Source organism: Aedes aegypti, chromosome 2, assembly GCF_002204515.2.
Source record: "Aedes aegypti strain LVP_AGWG chromosome 2, AaegL5.0 Primary Assembly, whole genome shotgun sequence".
NCBI lineage: Eukaryota > Metazoa > Arthropoda > Insecta > Diptera > Culicidae > Aedes > Aedes aegypti.
In genome coordinates this window covers 227,954,432-227,977,177 of record NC_035108.1, presented here as the reverse complement: position 1 = coordinate 227,977,177, position 22,746 = coordinate 227,954,432, and the positions used below count along the sequence as shown (strand labels likewise).

At 37.5% G+C, this 22,746-nt stretch overlaps 1 protein-coding gene and 1 long non-coding RNA gene across 6 annotated transcripts in view; both read left to right on the top strand.

Moving 5' to 3' along the window:
- Positions 1-13,537, top strand: part of LOC5564188 (GTP-binding protein RAD) — a 147,955-nt gene extending 134,418 nt beyond the window's left edge. For all 5 annotated transcript variants that reach the window (XM_021844276.1, XM_021844277.1, XM_021844279.1 and 2 more), the window contains 3 exons: positions 10,508-10,688; positions 10,748-10,881; positions 13,308-13,537. In XM_021844276.1, the coding sequence (XP_021699968.1) occupies positions 10,508-10,688; positions 10,748-10,881; positions 13,308-13,451 (459 nt within the window). In that variant the 3' untranslated portion in view covers positions 13,452-13,537. The remainder of the gene's footprint in view (positions 1-10,507; positions 10,689-10,747; positions 10,882-13,307) is intronic.
- Positions 3,322-3,953, top strand: LOC110676421. The gene is made up of 2 exons (XR_002500368.1): positions 3,322-3,704; positions 3,774-3,953. It is a non-coding gene; the product is annotated as an uncharacterized LOC110676421 (long non-coding RNA).
- Positions 13,538-22,746: the final 9,209 nt, after the last annotated feature.

Sequence of the window (22,746 nt, the reverse complement as noted above, 5' to 3'; positions counted from 1 at the left end):
GTACGTTGTTTTCACGTAAGAGCGATAGGTTGATACTGTGAAAATGACCAGAGCAACATATTGTGTTTATCTATGGCTCGGTAACTGTTACCTTAGTCAGGTAAAGTCAGAAAAAGTTCATTATTTAGGATCTACGTGATTTTTCACGTAGTAATGACGTTTGGATTATTTTGAGTGTACAGCTCCAACTGGAAACCCCATAAAAAAAAAAAAATAAAAACGCTATAATTAGTGATCTTGGGTCAATGTTCATCCTTTTAGGTTATTTTTACTAAGAACACAAAGCTACCATTTGGTGATGCATGATCTCAATGAATACGGAATTTATTTGAGTGTAGAAAATCTTTGAAAAATTCTCACGGCGGTATCTAGATTTAGCAAGTGTACATGAAACTCCCGTAAAGAGGGCTTATTGTATTAAAGAATATATTATGAACATATTTTGAATAAAAGGTATTTCTGATCCATTCACTCATCATGATATCATGACCAGAGTGGATCTAGATAAGAGTGGCGTCAATGTCAAAATTGGAACAGCGGCGAACTGTCATTTCCATACAAATCCGCGTTCCAATCGAGCAGGAGACCTGTCAAAACTGGAACATGACGTCACTCTTGTTTACAGGCACTCTAATCATGACCATATGGATCTGAGACGATCTGACAATAAACACAACTTGTTTTTTTTTCATATAAATAATCAATTTGCCTTGGCAACTCCGGCAACCGGCAAACAGCAAAACTCCATGCATACTTGATAATCTTCTCAATATTAATATTAATATCATTAATAAATATTAATATTGTAATACTGGATCTAGTGCCCTGCCCCATGATCGTACCATATACCTTCCGGACCACTTAGATCATTTTTTTCGCAAATTTGTTCGAGGTAGATAAGAATGACGTCGTCAAGTAGGTGCCAGTTTTTGGAATATATCACCTTCTTAATATAGTACACCGTGACTGAAATCAAGACTGTCATACTGATATTACCATAGCATTCTAAGATTGATTTTCAACATTCTGAAATGCTTCAAAGGTTATTTACGCAATATCTTGAAACATTTCAGATAATCAATTTAGCATGCCTTAAGCCCCACGCACAATGTGAGCGGCAGCGCGGTACAGCGGCATGACGGCGGGCCCATCTTGAGCTACACTCTGCTTGTCAAGTCAATGTTGAAAAGGATTTAGTCAACATGGGATTGATAAGTGGGGTGTGGATCAAGATGGGCGTGCCGTCATGCCGCTGTACCGCGCTGCCGCTCACATTGTGCGTGGGGCTTTACGCAGCAGTTTGGCACGGTAAATGGCTGGACATGGCGTACCATTGGTACCTCGCGTACCTGCAGGAATAAAATAGACCCCTTTGTGCGGTCCTTAGCCTCTTGCCCAGCAACTCCTATACCTATCTCCTCGTGGTACTGGCCGGAGTACGAGTAACCTTGGGGAAGATCGGGTAACGAACCCCGGTGGGAACTTTGGTCGTATGCTGACAGGGAAGGGGAGGTTTGCTTTTGCTTCTGCAAACCTGGAGCGTTAGGAGCGGCTCACAACAGCGTCTGTTCCCCATGTCAGGGGCGGCTGATCATCGTTCGAGTGCCAGAGAAGGACTCTAAGCTAAACTGCGCACTATGGCCCTCCGAACATTCAAGGGGAATGGTCCTCCGGAAATCTAGGACCACAGCGACGGAAATGGACTAGCGATTGGAAACTCGGTACGTGGCACTGCAAATTTCTCAACTTCATCGGAAGCACTCGCATACTCTCCGATGTACTGAAGATCCGCTGTTTCGACATCGTAGCGCTGCAGGAGGTGTGCTGGACAGGAGCAATGGTGCGAAGCTGGGAACAGCTTTCATAGTGATGGGTGACATGTAAAGGCGCGTGATCGGGTGGTGGCCGTTCAATGAACGAATGTGCAAGTTAAGAATCAAAGGCCGATTCTTTAACTTCAGCATAATCAACGTGCATAGCCCACACTCCGGAAGCACTGATGATGACAAGGACGCATTTTACGCGTAGCTCGAACGTGAGTACGACGTTAAGATCATCATAGGAGATCTGAAAGCTCAGGTTGACTAGGAGGAGGAGTTCAGACTGACGAGTGGAAAGTTCAGCGCCCACCGGCTGACGAACGAGAACAGCCTACGACTGATAGATTTTGCCACCTCCCGTATCGGTACCCCTGGAGATCACCTCAGCAGACATAATCGCAAATTGACCACGTTCTGATCGATGGAAGGCACATCTCCAACATAACCAACGACAGAACCTATCGTGGCGCTAATATTGACTCCGACCACTATCTAGTGATGGTGAAACTGCGCTCAAAACTATCCTTCATCAACGATGTACGGTACCGACGCCCGTCTTGGTATAATCTAGCGCGACTGAAACAACCGGATGTCGCAAATGCGTACGCGCAGCATCTTGAGGCAGCGTTGCCGGATGAGGGCGAGCTCAATAGGGCCTCTCTGGAGGACTGCTGGAGGACAGTCAAAGCAGCCATTAACGACGCTGCCGAAAGCATTGTCGGATATGTGGAACGGAGCTCAAGAAACGATTGGTTCGACGAAGAGTGCCAGGAGGTTTTAGAGGAGAAGAATGCAGCGCGGGCTGCAATGCTGCAGCATGGTACGCGACAAAACGTGGAACGATACAGACAGAAGCGGAAACAGCAAACCCGTCTATTCCGGGACAAAAAGCGCCGCCTGGAAGAGGTGGAATGCCAAGAGATGGAGTTGCTGTACCGTTCTCAAGAAACGCGGAAGTTCTATCGGAAGCTCAACACATCCCGCAAAGGCTTCGTGCGGCGAGCATCTTCGCTAAATAATAATAATAATGCTGGTTTTGGTGTTTATCATGTAGATGTCACACAGGGGCCTTCCTGTGCAATGGTGCGAAGCTGGGAACAGCTTTCATAGTGATGGGTGACATGCAAAGGCGCGTGATCGGGTGGTGGCCGTTCAATGAACGAATGTGCAAGTTAAGAATCAAAGGCCGATTCTTTAACTTCAGCATAATCAACGTGCATAGCCCACACTCCGGAAGCACTGATGATGACAAGGACGCATTTTACGCGTAGCTCGAACGTGAGTACGACGTTAAGATCATCATAGGAGATCTGAAAGCTCAGGTTGACTAGGAGGAGGAGTTCAGACTGACGAGTGGAAAGTCTCCTGCTCGATTGGACCAATGTGATGGATTTTACCAAGGTAGCGCAGATCATTGATGCGTGCCACTAGTTCTCTCTTTCATTCTCCCGCTGTTCTTATGCAGCGCAAATAGTGACGTCACTATTTGCGCTGCATACACTGAACGAAATCTCCCGCCACGAATTGAATGATTTATAATTCACTTGTCTGTAAAACGTCACATTCCTCCTTTTGAAAGAAAATCCAACTATATGATGAATCCATCGACAAATTAACGAAAATCATCCAATTCTGAGATGACTTTCGTTGTACATCCGTATGACATTAAGTAGATATTTGAACTATGCTAACGCAAGTGAGAAACATCTAACTTATGACGGATTTTAACTTCTACCATGTTCCAAATCAAAAATCATTCAATTACCGTCCGAAACAACATATGGAAAGCTTACGATCATAGCTGTCAAATTATTGTTGTGAATCGTAGTGTAAATATGGCGGCAGAAGCGTGGCGGATCCGAAACTCCCGATTAAATATATCAGGTAATTGCGTGTTGTGATGATATTATCAATGATTATCTTCACTTTAACCATGTCTCTTTTATTCTAAAGGCCGGAAAAATCACTGATATCTACGGAATCCTGATAAATGTGCGGCGGTTAGACGGAATTATCATGGAGTTTCTGGAGTCAAACTCGTGCGCTCTAGAGAGGCATCTGTTGCTGGCAATAATAATTATTATGCTCAATATTTATCCCTAATAAAAGTCATATTGCGTGAAGTTATCAACAGTTGAGAGTTATTCATTGTGAAATTGAATAGTTTGGAATTATTAATAACAATATAGCATGGGGTGTTTATATGTATGAACGATAATCATTCAATTTTATCCCTATTTCAGAAGGATTGGAATCCTTTCAAGTTTGGATGATTTTCATTCAGTGCGATATGTAAACAGAGGATTCCAACGAGGATGAAAATCATCCTGAATGTGTCTGAGAATAGGTATGGGGCTCGGATGAGACAAAAATCATTCAATTCGTGGCGGGAGATTTCGTTCAGTGTAAGAACAGCGGGAGAATGAAAGAGAGAACTAGTGGCACACTTCAATGATTTGCGCCACCTTAGTAAAATCCATCACATTGCGATTGGACAGTTCGCTGCTGTTCCAATTTTGACATTGACGCCACGGTGCCCAAAGGGGTCATGCACAAATTATGTCACGCTTGGTTGGTCAAGCCAAGCGTGACAAGCCTTACAAATGTCGTTTTCGTTTTTAGGAACTGGGTCGGTGATCAACACAAACAAACCAATGTCAAACAAATTGTAGTTTGGTCGAACCTGAATCGGGAAGGGGTTGAAACTGTGATTCAGAACGGGTAGCGCCAGTTCCAACCTAGGTTCAAAAACGAATTCGACAAAAAATTCGTAGGACCAGAGTTGCTCAATATCAGCCTTATCAGTTGATGGCTGATGTATCAATATCATTTGCAAACTATCAATATCAGTTTGATCTGACAACCAACAGCAGTGATATATATATATATATATATATATATATATATATATATATATATATATATATATATATATATATATATATATATATATATCTCACTAACCAGACAGCTCACCAATCCACCCCGAGGTGGATCGTGCTGAGTTGTTGAGTTGAAGGAGAGCGAAAAAAGGAAGGCACAAAAGTCTGTTTTTTACAGCTCTGCAGAAGGCGCGCGCTCACGAAAAATGGAGCCCGCCAGTCGGCTCGATGTGAAATGATCGGTTATTAAATATTTTTCCGGTTTTGGATGTTCTATGGTTTGGTTGATCGATGTAAAAGTTTGTTTTAAAAGCAGCTCCACCTATTTTGCAACATGGTGCCGTGTTCAATGGTAGACAACATAGCTAATTTAATTAAAATGATTTTAAGTTATAATTAGTGCATAAACAAAAGGGTTCATTCAAATACAGTCATTTCTCCCTTACTCGATATTGAAGGGACCATCGAGTTAGGGAGGTATCGAGTTACAGAACACAAAAGCAGAGCAACTGCGTCCCAAGGGACCATCGAGTTAGCCATGAAAATCAACTTTTACTATGGTTCTCTAACTCGATATCGAGATACGGAATATCGAGTAATGGAGAGTTAACTGTATTACGTAACGCAGAATTTTCCAATTTTAGAGCCCCTCCCTCCCCTACGTAACAGCTTTTGTATGGGAAATTTTAAATTTTTGTATGGACCGTAACACAATGTAAGACCCCCTCCCTCCCCCTGTTGCGTTACGTAATATTTGAACGATCCCAAAGGGGGAGAACGTTTATGCTGGTTGTGCATTACGAAAAAATCTCACAACTTAAAGCAATGCTCGTTGTTGGTTCATGTCGAAGTATCAACATGTTCGGCTTAACGAATTTTGTTTTAAATATCAAATAACATCACATGCAATTAAACTAGTATGTGATTACAATGGACTTTTGATATTTTCCATTCTGAATTACCGCAAAAAAAATATTTATTGAGAATCAAAATCCTTCTGAGAGGGATGATGTGGTGGAGGCACATTCTAATTGGGTCCTAAAATTTTTAATGAAATCTTGTTTTTACTTAATAACACGAAAGAACAGGATACGGCAACTACTTTAGCAGTTTTTCCAGCTCAAATAACGGCTATATCTCGAAAACTTATTCAAACAGACTCAAGTCAAAAAAGTATACAAACTTACTTTATCGATTCTACGTGTTTCGCAGACGAAATTCTACATGTTTCGCTGTGAGCCAACTCGATTTTTCACTTTTAGAACGTTTAAATTCCGGATTTACAAAACGACGAAAGTAAAATTTTCAACATTCGCAACCTAACCACTACTTTTGCCGCTCCGCTGTATGGACAAAGTGACTTAACCATGAATCAAAACAAAACACTACTTTAGTCGATTTGACACTGGTATAAGAACGTCGAAAATAACTGAATAAAACGGCTTATCATTTTGTCATATATGTTTTGTAGGAAATAAGAGGAACTCCCTAGTTTTTCAACGCGAGCTCATTGTATGACAAAATTTAAGCAGTGTACACGGCAAAAAAAGGTGATTCATTTTAAAACAATTTTAGAAGACAGGATGTGATTCTTCTGAATTAATTTTCTCAAAACCGTATGAATGTTACTTACGACGATTTGCAAAAGTAATCGAGATATCATGTTTAAACTTTAATTTAAAAATTGGGTCCATAAATGAACCTTGACACTTTTGATCATGTTAAACTTTCGCTTAGACGGTAAAAACACCACAGGGTTTTTTTTTATACTGCGGGGTAGTTCCTATCTGACATTTATGGAGATATATTAAAATTACTTATTTATTATAATTACTTGAAAATATTGATAGAGCATAATTCAAGTACTTAAATATCAAATAACAAACATATCTATACTGCCGTGAATCGCAAGTCAGTCCCATCTGCTTTTTGGTCAAAATTGAGTTCAGCTCAGTTTTCAACATATCTTCCAATGCTCTTTCAGCTGCACTAATGAGATTATATTATTTGTTCGGAAAAATTAGGAAAAAAACAGCAAGTCAAATTGTCCCATAATAAAAAGTAACCGCATGTCAGTCCCACTACAGATTTCCGCACCGTGTAACACAAAAATGGACCGTGTTTCGATCATCTTTATGTTTTTCTCGGAAAGATGTCGTAGGAAAAAGCAAGTTGTGAAAGTTTCGTTAGGATTGGAACATGTTCCATTCCTCTGGAATTTTTTGAATATTCGTATGGAAAACGAGTTTGGAAACTCCACAGCCCATTTTCTCAATGCCTACTTTTCACAGATGGGACTGACTTGCGATTCACGGCAGTATATCCTCGAAAACTCGTGATATTTATACTTATTTTATACTTTGAACTGTTTTTTAATTTGGATGTTCTTAAATGCACCTGAATAAAGATTTATGAATTAAATTTATTATTGATGTTACGAGGTGTATCTACAGTGAAACTTAATGTTACACAAGAAATAAATTAGAATCAAAGTATTTATATATATTATGTGATATTTGATTCTTCTGGACATCTTATTGGAATTGCATCTTATTATTTTTGCAGAAATCTGTTTGTGATCTTGCGTTTATCTGCAAGGATTGCTTTTGAAATCATGGAAACTTTTCGAAATTCTTGAAGATTGTTTCGGAAATACTATGGATTCTACCAAAAATCCTGATGCAATTTTTCTGGATATTTCGGGAATTCATCCGAAAATAACTCCGGATTTTTTCCGGAAATACTTCTGGGTTTCTTATGAGAATGCCTCTGGTATTCTTCCGGAAATCACCTGAGATGCTTTCGGAAATCCTTCTAGAATACTTTCGAGGATGCTTCCGAAAATCTTTCTGAAATTATTCTAGAAATGCCACAGAGATTTTTACGTCAATATCCTTGAAATTTGTCTGGGACTCTTCCAAAATCCTGTAGGAATTCTTCCGGATATCTTTCTAGCATTCTTTCGGAAATCCTTTTGGGATTCTTTCGGAAATCTTTCAAATCCTTTCTACTAGATTTTGTTGAGGATTGCTGCAGAAATTCTTCCCGAATTACCTCTAGGATCTAGGAGCATCCTGAATTTTTCAAGAAAACTCTGTTATTCTTTCGAGTATCTCCCTAGGATTCTTTCGGAAATTCTTCTGAAATACCCCCAGATTTCTTTCTGTTATCCTGCTGGAGGGCTTCAAAACATCTTTTGAAGATTCTCCCAGAAATTTTGAAAACTCTGTTATTCTTTCGAGTAAATTGAAGTTTAAATATGTTGTAGCCGTTATTTGAGTTGGAAAAATTGTTAAGTAGTTGCAAGAATATGCTCTTTCGTATTCTTAAATAAAGCAAGAATACATTAAACATTTTAGGACCCTATTCGCGAAGAATTTCACGGATGGAGCTCTTGGAATAGACTGAGTACATCATAGGTTTCCAAACTTTTCGAGTGCGCGACCCACCTTGTGAAATAGTTTCGGATGGACACAAGAACACAGAACATAAGGAGGATTTAAGGAGCTCAATAAAATGGGTCGATATTTATTCAGGGTTATCTTATAATACTAATGTTTACCTTTATACATCTTAAAGTAGTAAAAAGTAGAGCACAGAAGGTGCACACTGTGAGAAATAAAAGTAAGAGCTACGCACTGTCAGGGGTTGCAATTCTAACACCTTGACGTAAAGCGTCTTCCTCGCGACCGACTAAAGGAAAATAAATAAGAAATGAGTTTTGTAGGACACTGATTACACGGATAAAAACGTATCATTCAGTGAATGGAATAAACCAATCATGTACAATGTAACGTATTGGATACAATACAGCGTATTGTAATTGAATGTCGAAGCAACATTATTTTTGTTTGAATATACAATTCAAAAACAATATAATATATTGTAGCAGAACACTGTATTGTTTTTTATTGGTTTTATACCTTACAAATTTGGTGAAATTCCTATTTTTGCGTAAAACAACTTTGGCTTTTTTCTGTGTAGCTTGACTGAAAGAAGTAAAAAAAAACAAGTTCAGAAAACAAGAAATGTTGGGTGATAAATATTCAAAAATACAATCCATACAAAATACAAATTCTATTCTTCTTTTCACCACCTATTGAAATACAGTTCGTTGAATTGTTTTTGTATTGTACAACAATACACAAATTGCCAATCAAGACAATACATGAACAATATATCGTATTAACAACTACCGAATATAACTATACAACTACCGAATATACAACTACAAATACAATACGCAGATGTTAACCTGAATTCGATTTCAGCTCAATAATCACGTGGTCCTTTTTCGCAAAGTGCACCTTTTTCGGAAGAATTAGATGCCCATCCAAACACAACGCCTTCTAACTTCTGCGTTCATGAGTCCTCTCATGGCGTAGTGGTAACGCGCCCCAACTAGAGATCGAGGAGTCGTGAGTTCGATTCTCACTGAGAAGACGTGTAACTTTTTCGCAAATCTTCACATCAATTTGTCCATCTAATCCAATTGCAAATTATATGTAATGTTTAGCTTTTCGGTAGTTGGTAAACATAATAATGGTTAAGCTAGATATGATTGCAAAATTTATTCTTATTTTATCATTATTTTGCTATTCACCTCTACCCGGGTTAGCATTTTGTTATTACAATGGCAAAATATGATATTATTTAGTTTTTATGTAATACAAACTTGATTATTATTTTTGTTATTTTAACTCTTATTTCAAACAAACAAATAACATATTTTGACATTTTAATGGTAAATTTTGTTATTTATTTGCAATTCTTCTCTACCCGGGATTCTCCCATAAGAAACAAGTAAAAGAGGTGGAAAAAATGAGGTACCGGACGGCACCCAATACCGGACAAAGTCGAAAAATTGAGAAATCATGGTCCAATCAAGATGGTGTAGTAGTAGAAAAGGAAGCTATTATGGAATCTAATATTTGCGTAGAATAACACATCCATGAAATATGCATGCCTTTTTAGGAAAATAGAAAAGTTTGAAAAACTTAAAAAAATCGACGTATCGCTTTAATTTTGAGCCTATTTAGTAATTATTTTGAATATGAAAAAATACTTTGGATCATGCAAGCATGTTCGAACATAATCCTAATTTGATAATATGAATGTATTTTGTATCATAATTGAACTAAATATTACAAATTACAATTTTGGTTAAGCACCTCCTGTCACCCAGTTTCGGATAGCTTGATTTGTTATATGATATCTTTGTAATTATTGCAACAGTGTCTCAAAATACATACATTTTTCATGGATTCCGTCGATCATGGTATCAAACATGCAATAAAATTAAGAAGAATGAACATTCAGAACAACATCGTTAAATATGCTATTTTTCATCATATATGAAAGAGGTTTTTGATGGACATCTTGCAAACTAAGAAAAACTCAAATTATTCTTGTAAATGCTGCAAATGCATTGAATTGGCAATTATATACTATTCCTATAGTAAACACATTCAATGATGTTCAAATTTACAGAATTCGAGGCATTTCCAAATCGTGTCCGGTATTGGGTCAACCTTTCAAGATCGATCAATTTGGTACTAAAAAACATCATCAAAATGCAATGTCAAAATTCATATTTATATTCTCAAATTTATTTTTGTACAATATAAAAATTATAATATTTATCGTAAATGGGTAACACTAGCACATACAACCAATATTTTTCGAATTATGAATTTAGTGGCTTAAGTGTCCGGTACTGGGAGATCTCCCCCTACCGCAATATATTCGATAAAAGTGAGATCATGGTTGAACTACATCATAAAATTTTGTTATTTATTATTTCAGGACGAAATGATTAAAGCAGACGCATATATTTTGGTGTATTCAGTAGTTGATAAGAGCACCTTCAGCCGAGCAGAACAAATTTTAAATATGCTGCATGACATGGACCTCACCCGCACTCGTCCCGTAATTCTTGTTGCAAATAAAATTGATTTGGCTCGATCGAGAGCCGTGTCTTCACAAGGTGAGAATGTAAAAATCAGATTTAATCTTTTACTTATAATTCAAATATTTTTATTTAAGATGGAAAGTGCTTAGCCTGTACTCACCGAATTAAATTCATAGAGGTGTCTGTCGCAATTAACCATAATGTAGATGAACTCTTAGCAGGTGTCTTATCTCAAATTCGTTTGAAAAAAGAACAATGTGCTACACAGGTAAGCATTCTATACAATTTCCCTAATAACACAGCGTAACAAAAATTACATTTTTGCGTGTCTCAAGAACCAGATTATGTGTCTCTAGTAGATTTGGGGTTGCTGAATATGATGTTGTTCTCAGAAATGTTCCAGTACGTCACAATTTTTAGCTACAGGTCTCATTGATGTTTACATAAAATTTAAAGTATAATTTTTGAAACATTTTTGTAATCTTATACACCAAGCATGCATAATAGGGCTTGAATTTAAATTTTAGAAATAATTTGGTAGAAATTGAACGATTACATTTAGAATAAATCGAGTTCAACATGCTTGCAGTTTTCATACAAAATTCTTCTTTTCTTAAATATATGGCAAAATACAAGTGTTGTTTAACACATGAAGTTTGAATTATGTGACAAATTAGGCAAATAAATTGCTATACGAACGGACAAACTTGCATGCAAGTTGGCTGATATAGTCAAATTTTGCATTTTGAATAGGCAATATCTCAAAAACCAGACGTGCTACGATATTTTTGTAAATGGCAATGGATTGAGCAACCTTTAATTGAGTAAATAGTGGTATTTTGATGCTTGAGACAAAAACGTGTTCTGCAGTGTGATCTGTCTGAAATTCAATCATTTTTCTAAAACAAAAAATATAAATGTTGATAAGGGAAATGAAAAAAAAATCTCGTGACAAGCTTCAAACAAATCAAGAATCTGCCGATCCTTAGGCCTGTACTTACAACACGCGCCTATTTACTTTACGCCTTGATCCAGAGGAAAGGGGTCAGTGCATAATAACGCTTTAATAGAAGTACCGGAATGGGGATGACTTCTTCTTCTTTCTGGCATTACGTCCCCACTGGGACAGAGCCTGCTTCTCAGCTTAGTGTTCTTATGAGCACTTCCACAGTTATTAACTGAGAGCTTACTGTGCCAATGACCATTTTTGCATGCGTATATCGTGTGGCAGGTACGAAGATACTCTATGCCCTGGGAAGTCGAGAAAATGTCCAACCCGAAAAGATCCTCGACCGGTGGGATTCGAACCCACGACCCTCAGCTTGGTCTTGCTGAATAGCTGCGCGTTTACCGCTACGGCTATCTGGGCCCCGGAATGGGGAATGGGTCAAAAAAGGGTATGTACGAAATATTAATTGAATAACTATTGAAATTTAACTCCAACAAACTTCAAATTTGGAGTGTGTGTTCTTTGATGGTACATTAACAACTCTCGATTACTTTTTCAAATCGACGTAAGTCACTTCCATACGGTTTTGAGGAAATCAATTAAGAAGAATCACAACCTAACTTCTAATACTGTTTTAAAATGAATCAACTTTTTAACATTTTTTCGCCGTGTACATCGCTTAAATGTTGCATATTACCAGCTCGCATTCAAAAATTAGTTAGTTTCTATTATTATACAACAATTTCATTACAAAATAATAAGCCGTTTTATTCAGTTACTTGCGACGTTTTTGTACCAGCGTAAAATCGACTCAAGTAGTGTTTTGTTTTGATTCTTGGACAAATTGATGTGAAGTTTTGCGAAAAAGTTACACGTCTTCTCGGTGAGAATCGAACTCACGACTCCCTGATCTCTAGTTACGGTGCGTTACCCCTACGCCAAGAGAGGACTCATGGATGCAAAAGTTAACCTGAATTCGATTTCAGCTGAATAATCACGTGGTCCACCATTGTTTTTTAGGTAGTGAAATACCACACATCACTCGCCACCGACGTGCTGACTGAGATTTCTATTGTGTGGGCTTCTAATGGGTCGCGACGTTCTCAAACGACCGATTACGGAACATGAGTCCGTTGCTCGATAAATACTTGTTTTTAATTAATTATGAATCGTGGTTTACGGCTAACCAGCCGAGTGGAAGTTTAACAACTACCGAAAACCCATACTCAATAGCACTCACAATACACCAAAAATAACCGATGCCTGTAAATTGGTTGATTTGTTCTAAGCTAAATTCACATTCAAGAATCCGTCATCGTAATCATCGAAACTTCAAAAGCAGGTTTTCTGTTCAAAACGGAAAATTATTTGGTGAAAATGTGTTCACTGTGTTTCGGTTGGAGAATACCATACAATAAACACATTTTCATGAGGATTTTGAAGTTTTGGACGGAAAAACTGCATTTGAAAATTCCTAAATCAATGACGGATCCTGCCCCCTTAAGGTAATACCAATTATCATCAAAATTTTGCAGAAGCAAATCTCAAGTTTTAGTGGACCGATGAAGCCGGCAAATTAGAATTATAGTGGAAGATTTTCATATGGATATGTTGAGTAGATTTGCTTCTTTAGATAAAAATGATGATGATTGATGATTACAATGGCTTCCCGTGCGACCTTAAAAGCTAAAATCAGATATATTTTGTTATCACGTATTCTTGTTTTTTTTTTTGCATAATTTCAGGGTTGCATAGAACCATCATCCGCACATTGGTATAAAAGCCGAAACGTCGTACGCGCATCGATGAAAGCTCGCCAAATGATCACCTGGATATTCGGAAAAGAAGACTCGAAATTTAAAAACTGTGAAAATCTACAAGTTTTGTAAGGTGGTCAACGTAGTTAATTATGTTTGTAATTTCATTAATGTATTCTTCTTCGGCAAATTGTTGTGTAAATTTGTGTTCAAATGTATGTAGTTTTGATATATTATTTAAGATATTATCGGGCCATATACAATCCCTACACGGTAACGCGGATCTACTCAAACCTGAGTTGTTTGAACGCAAAACCGTAGTTGAGCCCAATAACCAAAATTTGGCTAAATTTTCAAGGCCTCTATTAGGTACTTTGCCTTTGAAGCCATAAGAAAAAAATACTTAAATTTAGTTCGATTCAACGTAAAATTTAGTTCATTCAACCCAAGTTTGAGAATAATTTACCCAAATTTGGCTTATTGAGCCAAACTACACTCATTGGGTAGGTGTAGCTCGCTCTATTTTTGACAACATTGGTGGGAAAGAGAGATTTTGGGTTGAGAGAATAATCGATATACCTACTTAATTTTGGGAAAAGTTCACTAAAAAAATAGTTTTTTTTTTTCGTTTTTTTTTGTGTATACCAATACACAATTCTTTCCGTAGCCAGCATATCCCGAGCGCTAATAGGTTCCCATCTCGGAAAGTTAAACACCGTTTTTTGTATTCCATACATTTGAACCTTCTTGCCTTCTTCGCATTCGTTATTTGGTCAACCAATTAGTACTTTTATCTCATTTATATACATAGCCAGGATTACTTTGATCTATTCTACCCGCCAGGAGCACCACTGTTGCCTGCCGAGTAGTAGGTTAAGGCAGGTTTGCTACTGACAAGAAAAGGAATCGCCTATCTCGATCTAGGACAGAACGTGACAGCTCAACTAAAACTGCCCCGTTGTTTTTCAGTCGATAACCTTGACGATGCAAAAGCCAGTGCTACCAGTATCCTATTCAAGAGAGTCTTGTGAACAAATACAAATACAAAGGCTCATAATGTGGATGTTTCTTGCGCGTTTAATTAAAAAAGTGCAATAGTGAATGCTAGCTTTTCTAAAACTTAGCTTTATTTTCAGAACTGGTCATATTTTCAAAGAAAATTGGCACAATTTCCACTATATTGCTCTAAATTAGGTATTTTTCATTTATGTTGGTATTGTGGGAGTACGGTAAGCTTAACATCGAATATAAATAGATTTGATACAAAAAGGTTTCATGAAAAATTTGCAAACCATTGATAAAAACTTTATTTTTTGAACTAGCAACACGGCCCGGCTAGCAACAAAGTGCCCTGTTGCAATCTAACTCAACGATGTGGAAGTACACTCAGAAACACGGGTAGTCACAGAACGACTAAATTTTAGTGATTTACATTTTCTATCTGCCTCTCTTTCATTCTGCAGGGAATTTTATTCCTATTTGTCAATTCGCCTGGGTTAAAGCATCGCTAAGCTTCAACCCAGGTGAAATGACATTTAGTGTAGAAATTCACAGCAGAATGAAAGAGAGGCAGATAGTAAATAGTCATTAATGCATAAACTTTAATAATTATGTGACTATTTTTATTTCTGAGTGTAGGCCTTTGCCAAAACGACCAATGAGAAGTGGTCTTTTTTGACAGGCAATAGGGTCCTAAAGCCCTGTCCCAATTTTAGTGCCAAACGCTTAACTTTAGGCCAAAAACACATGTTGACTCAATTTTTTGAAGTTTTTCGTTTGCTTGAGTCCAAAAAAAATATTTTTTGTTTTTTTAGATTTTGTCACACCCCTTGGCTTAAACTCAAATTTTTGGGTGTATTTTGTTTTCCGTGTCCTTTCCGAAATGTCAAACAGGAACAACCCCACTGCTAAAACTAAAACCCCTGTGGTGTTTTTGTCGACTAAGCGAACGTCAAACATGATCTGAAGTGTCAAGGTTCATTTATGGACCCAATTTTTAAATTGAAGTTTAAATATGATATAACCGTTACAGCGGGGATTCGCTGGTTGGAACACGACTGCTTTCCATCTAGCGAATCCGATCCGTTAGTTGGAACGACTGACAGCTGGTGAAAATGCTCCACACTAACGCATCTGGAGAGCAAATCGTCACGAAACGCACATATACATACGCATTTGTGCTATATATGGAGGCTGCAATGCGACGGTACTCAGACGTCAAAGCCAGTTTTACATTTTCTGTTGACATTTGAGTGCTTTTTAGTTGGAATATTTTCCAACCAGCGAACATCCAACCATCGAGTCATTCCATGTAGCGGACCCCCAACGAGCGAATCCCCACTGTATTTGAGCGGGAAAAATTGCTAAGGTAGTTGTAGTAACATGCTCTTTCGTGCTATTAAATAAAAACAAGATTTCATTAAACATTTTAGGACCCTATTGGTTTCGTTTTTGTACTTTGACCTGACACGTCTTGTCTTAGATCTCAATGCGAGGAAAATTTCTTCCCAGAAATGGTCCAGAAAATCACATTTTTTCTGATCGCAGTACGCAGTTGAAAAGAAATGTCATTTCAAATGGAGCTCTCTGTAGGAAATTTCTTGACCCATTCAGTCAAGGAATTTCTTTACTTTTCTTCAGCGGAACAGCATACTTAGCTTTAAGGTGAAGATGAATCGAAGCCAAACCTCAAATTTTCAATTTGATTTTATTTTTTTTTTTGAATCTGGAGACCCAAACATCCGTTTAAGCTGAAAACTTAATCGATTGGTCACTCGCTGGTGGTGACCAATCGATTAAGCTTTCAGCTAAAACGGGTGTTCGGTTCTCCAGAATTGAAAATTTGAGATTTGGCTTCAATTCATCTTCACCTTAAGCATGCAAAATGCAAACCTAGTTTATAATTATGAATAGCTGGGAAGATTTCGCATGAATAGAATTCTTTCACTTTTCCATAAAATATTATGACGAAGAGATAGAGGGCTGAACATGAAAGGTTGGCGTTTTTCATAGTAATCTCCATATAAACTTCAAATGACGTGTGCACAGTCAAATTTCTTCCGAATCATTTCAAACTTTGGGAGGATGCTATTTACTATAATATAGCATAGCATAGCATAGGGAAGCCAAAATTTTAAAATTTGCATTACTCTATTGTACACGCTTTATAAATGTTTTTTGTTTTATAGACTGACACAATAATAACAAGGGTTTGCCCTATGATTTTCTCCTAAGTAGTGTTATTTGATTACACCAGTAGGCGAATTCCGGCACGTATTTTCTTCGAAGAAAAGAAAATTTTCTTGCCGGTGTGGTATGGAAGGAAATTTCTTCTCTTCGAAGAAAATGTGCACCGGAATTCACCTATAGGCCTGTTCAATCTGTTTGGCGCTTTTTCGACATAAATCGGTGGTGCTTCCGCAAGAATAGTCCGATATGAGAGAATTTTACCTTAAATGAAAGCTTTGTATTATATCTGTCTGAACTATGTTGAATCATTTGAATATATCAAATTATTTGCTATTGCTGCAATGAATCATTAAAATAACCAAAACGGCCGCTATGCAAAGCATCTTTTTTCAACATGTATTATGTAGATAGATACAAAACCAAGCTTTCATTTGAGGTAAAATTTTTTTCTATTGTGAAGATTGCGTGGGCGTAATCTACATGTTCAAAACGTTGTACTATACAGTGTGTACCGTTTTGACTCATATTTTGAACACTTGTCCAACAATGACTTCAAATGCATATGATATTGGCTGATATTTGTAAAAAAATAATTTCTTCACCAAATCTAACTGTTAGTTGTTGGGTTTGTCGATAAAAAGGAGAAGATGAAACACTTTCAAAAAACACTAGTAAAACGAGTAAAGTCCTTTTGATTCCAACATTGTGGTAATCTTGTCACATACAAGCTTATTTTGTCTGCTACTAACAGACTTCTTTAGTGTCGATTACTTGATTTTATATGTTAAAATTCAATTGAAGTTTTCATAAAATTTTATACAGTTCATAAAGTTCTATGAAACTATTTATAATCATAATCGAAAATAAGTAAAAGGGTAACATTATAATTGCACAACCAATTCCAAATAGTTTTTTGAAAACAGTTTTCAGTTCCAAGAAATACTTCTTGAGATACATGTATTAAGTAGCGAATTTGGCGGTGTATATGGCTCATTTATGTGTTTAGATCATATTGAAATATTTAGGTCATAATAATCAATTTGCACAAATAAGTTGTGAACTCAACGACAGTTTTGGATTGCGTCTTGAACTATCTCTAGTAGATCTTCGTAGAGTTGGAAAATTCAATATTCTAAAATCAGTGGTACAAATAGCCATATACATATTTTCAATGATCCTACATCAAAAAGAACCAACATACGGATACTTCAAACAAGATTGATAAATTTTACGCACAAGTTGTGTGTTTTTAGTACCCGGTGTATTTATTTTCCAACAAATCAAGCAATAAATACAGTCACCGCCAAAATAAAGTACCCACTTACATTTGATCACGCCAATATCGAAAATTGTGTTTAAAAACGTGAAACTCTTTTGTTAAAATTTGTATATTTCATATTTAACATATAATCTCTGTGATACTCACCAAATTCTAAAACAAATCTTATTTTTTTTTATAAAATTTTGTTTTTTTTTACGACGACGAAACAAATGTGTCTAATTAAGAACTGTGGCAAACTAAAATTGGAAAATTGAAAGTCCTGTATCATTTTTATTTCCACCCTTCAAATGTTATAGGGCGATATTCAAAACTGAAAAGGCAATAGATGGCTCTCTTTCAGGGATGGTACACAAATTATGTCACGCTAAATTTCAACTTTTTTGACCCCCCCCCCCTTTGTCACGTTTTTTGTATGAGCCCTCCGAAATTTTTGTAAGGCTTGTCACGTTTGGCTTGACCCCCTCCCCCCCCTCGGAGCGTGACGTAATTTGTGCATGACCCCTCAGTGGTACAGTCGCCTCTCCACGTCTCGATATCGAAGGGACCATCGAGATAGGGAGAGATCGAGACAAAGAACATTAATTTAATGAACACTAGATTGAAAATCATTCCGTTACTAGGAAAATAATAAACAAACAAACTTCATTTCCAGTTTCCAAATGGATCATTAAAATAACCAAAACGGCCGCTATGGAAAGCATAGATAGCGCCACCGTAGCCTTGTGTGTTTGACAGAACAGCAATGCTGTCATAATGTTAAATCCCATATACAGTGGCGCCTTTGTTTTGATGCGGTGAGCACTGGCAAAAACTACCTTCAATGATCCATTGTTCCGAATCGTATAAATCTGGTCTAGTAACCTTTGATAATGTTCATATCGACATATAGAGAGACAATTAGGAACAAACGATCAACAGGATTACATCGATATATGGAGATATCGAGATAAGGAGGATATCGAGATATGGGAAGAGAAATCGTTTGCAGAATGAAGGGACCGAAGCAATCATCGACATAGGGAGAGATATCGAGATGTAGAACATCGAGATGTGGAGAGTCGACTGTAGTAAAAACGAAATCCTAAAGCAAAGAAAGCACCACGGAAGATGAACCAAACACAAAAAGTTATGTATTCACTTTACACTTGATTTCCTATCACTAATTTTTTGATCCAGTTTTCTAATTGCAAGTAATTTACGTTTTTCATTATTTTCCATACGTTTTGACAGTTCTCTGACTACCATTCTTCCATGCGCTTGTGTTGAAAGTTTGAGAAATTTGAGAATCCAGCGTAGCGCGATCAGTGGGTGGAATACAAACAACAGTGTCGTCGCTCGGCGGCCGGTAAGAGAAACTGAATGTTCGAAAGGTTGCTGTATGTAATTTTTGCCGCTGGCGCCTACTGTTAGCGTTTGAGAACAAAATAAACAGTCATTACCCTATTGAAGTTTGACAACATGCTTCAGAATGATTGTGCCATGAGTGAAGGTTATTTGCATTAACTATTCCATATCTTTCCATTCGCAGCATGGTTTTGTGACATCACGTTACTGGTAAAATTCAATTTGCAACAACAATAGAAAAAAATCTCCCAAATTTTAACCAACTTTCCGATGATTTTCCTTTGCATAATATATGTCAATGTGCCAAAACTGTGGAATGTCTCTATATTATGAGCACAAACTGTATTTATTATATATTAGGGAAAATCATTTTTTTTTTTAATAAGCCATTTTATGCATTTTATGAGACGTTTCGAATCATATGTTTTTTGTTTGTTTACCAGCTTTGAAACTTGCTGGCGGGCCCATTTATTTACGTTTCTTCTAGCGCCACATTTGGGAGGAGCTCATTCATTAATGGCGTGCAACGAGATTTTCAATCTTCCCCAGTAAAATTAAAATCAGCAGGCAGCGAAGGATTTATTCTATTTACTGGTAACATCAGACATGTAACCGCGTAGAAAAATAGCCAGAAAGAGACGAAAATGTCATCACCATTCACATATCATGCTAGTTTTTAAAACAATAATAATGAGCGGCCCGCCAGAAAACGTCAACCGACTGTCTCGTAAAATGGCTTATTAAAAATCAAGTCCCGATATCTGTCCAAAAATAACAAACTTTCGGTGCACCAAAGTTTATTCAATAAATGATGTTTTTGTTGCTTAAGTCTTTTTTTTTTTATTTGCAGGTTTTGGGTTTTTTAGTTGTTGCTATTGTGGTTTTGTATATTTTTGCCACATATTTCATAGAGAACTCAAAATTCCAAACAATTGTCGAATGAACCTTTTTTCTCCACGCCGGACTCCGAAATGAGAAAAGATCAAAACTGTAACTCTGCCCTTTAATTGAACTCATTAGAAATTCTCATAAAAAATTACAATTTTCCCATTTTTCCTTTCTATGACTATGTGAGGGCTCGAAATTGTATGTCAATTTGGCGATTTTTTTTCTCTTTTTAATGCATTCGAACCCTCTGAGCATATTTTTTTTATTAATGCTTTTTTGAACTATTGTCACTGATAAACAAAGATAAAACGAGCTTTATATACAAGATTGATATATTTTTGAGACTATTGCTTATTAAACTGAACAAACCCTAAGTGTATAGATGCATTGGTTTTAAAGTAACTATTATTTGAATTTTTCAAATTAAGTTCGTCAAAGTCAAAGTGCTCACTTGGCGTTTCCCTCACTTAGCAATATTCACATTTACTTATCAAAAGTTTTTCGTCACAAACTTTCTGTTTCAGCTATTCAAGGCTTTTGGGAGTCGTTTTGAAGTGATTTGTATGTACTTCAACCGGTTATACTGGGAAAATAGCACTTTAATTCGCCCTCTTAGTGCTATTGTAGAGCTGACATGCCCTTAGCCGTGCAATCAAAGACAAATTAAAAACCTTCATGTCCCTTGCAAATGCCCAAAATTTTATGGCTCATAAGGTAATCTAGAATGCCGTGAAAAGTGTACTGCGATGTGTCAAACTTGGGTACCTTTTACACTACCGAGGGACCAAGTGCAGTACTAGAAGTGGTACCCAATCTGAGCCCAAGTGCGACGGACCTGGTGCAATAGCCCTATGGGGCTCTGCACTGTTTTGATTTTGTATGAGGTTTTGACGTTTACTGGCCTTGTTGTTTACTAGTTTGATGAAGGAGTGAAAAAGTGAGACTGATTTTTGTGCAGAGCCCCATAAGCCCAAAAAGGCGAATTAGCGGGCTAGTGGTTACTTGGATAATCTGACCTGTTTACTTTGACGCCCCTTCTTCTTCCGGCTACCACCTGTCCACTCCTTCCACTCGACTCGGTTACGGCCAACGGTATCCTCCTACTGCTTCTTCGCACTTCGGCCACGTCTGGCACGCTCTCCTCGGGTTGGCTTGGTGGAACTTCGGCTACAACCTTCTAGGATCCTCCTACGCGTCCTAAGCTAAACGTACCGATATGTTGACGGATCGGTCTTCGGCCAACGACAGTGCCGGAATCTACCCGGAATAGTAGTATAAAACTTGTGGTTTCTATACCAAAATCGGCGGAGTCCAGGTAGAAGGCAAAATTGAAATTACGGTAATAGAAAGTATGGTTTGGTGTCCACTCTCCGCTCACTACTTTCTCACACAAATCTTTCGTCTAACTTAGAAACTTTCTCTAATATCTAACTATACACTGATAGGCAAAATAAAGTGCCCACCTTACCAGTTTTCGAATATCTCTCATTGATTTGGTTCAAATTAAAGTTAACGCACTTAAATCTTTTTTGATATTTTACTTTTGATATTCTTTTAAAGTTGCACTTACGAAATTTTGATAAAAAAAGAATTTTACTCAAAGAAAATTTGTATTGAAAAAAAATAGTGACAAAAAAAGTGCCCACTTCCTTCTTGGCCCCAGAAAAGATGATTTAAGAAAAATAAAAAGCAATTTAATAGTTAATGTGTCCTCCTTTGGCCTTAAGGACTTGCTGGAGGCGCTTCGGCATGCTTTTCACCAGGTTTTGTAGGTGTTGTGGATTCCTCCTCCGTGCTTCACCCTTCCTTGGATGTGGCGATCTGCACCACACACGAGCCCGCCGCCAGTCTTCCCATGAACCGAACCGATGTGCAACTTTGGTTTGAACATTGCAACTTGTGTTGAACCACAAACGCGCTTCGTCTCTGTACCAGTGTATCAAACCGAACCCGGTACATGTGTACTTCGGTTCAAACTTTGGTTCAAACTTGGGTTCAAATAATGGCACAAAGCAGGCAGACAGAGAACGGTTGAAATCCACGCGGATAAATTTCTACGATCATATATGGAATTTCTTGGTCCAAATCGCAAGACCCTTGAGGCCTTGAGGCTTGAATAAATGTTTCATTTAAGCAGATCAATTGAGATCAATACTTTGAGTAACATTCAGTGGTAACTTTATGAAAAAAAACAAGGATTTTACTATATCAAACATTAAGACACGATAAGTAGAAATTAATAAGCGTGGATATCAACAATTTTCTGTCTCTCCGTTTGTGTCATCGTTCTGAAGCTCGAATGCAACCGAAGATTTGCACCAAAATTTGAACCGCGGTTGCAATCGAGGTACAAATGGACCGGTTTTCGAACCGGCGTTTGCACCGATGTTCACTTCATACTTATGACACACTTGTGGTATACGTACCATGGTACAATTATCTTGAAATGGGTTCCATACTGATAATTGTCTTCATTCAAGATAGCCTTGGAATAATTTTCTTGACAACTTGTAGCATGGTATATGTATCAGATGTCTGTCCAAGGTATTACACATGTTTGGGTTTAGGTTCAGTTTCGAGCGTTTCGGTTTGCACACGAAAACAGAGTACAAGGAGAGTACCGAAACCGCCTGAACCAGCGTGTTCGGTGTTCGTTTGGGAAGAGTGCCCGCCGCTTTCAGTTAAGCAGCTCGAGCTTCAGGAGCGCCACATCCAAGGAACGGT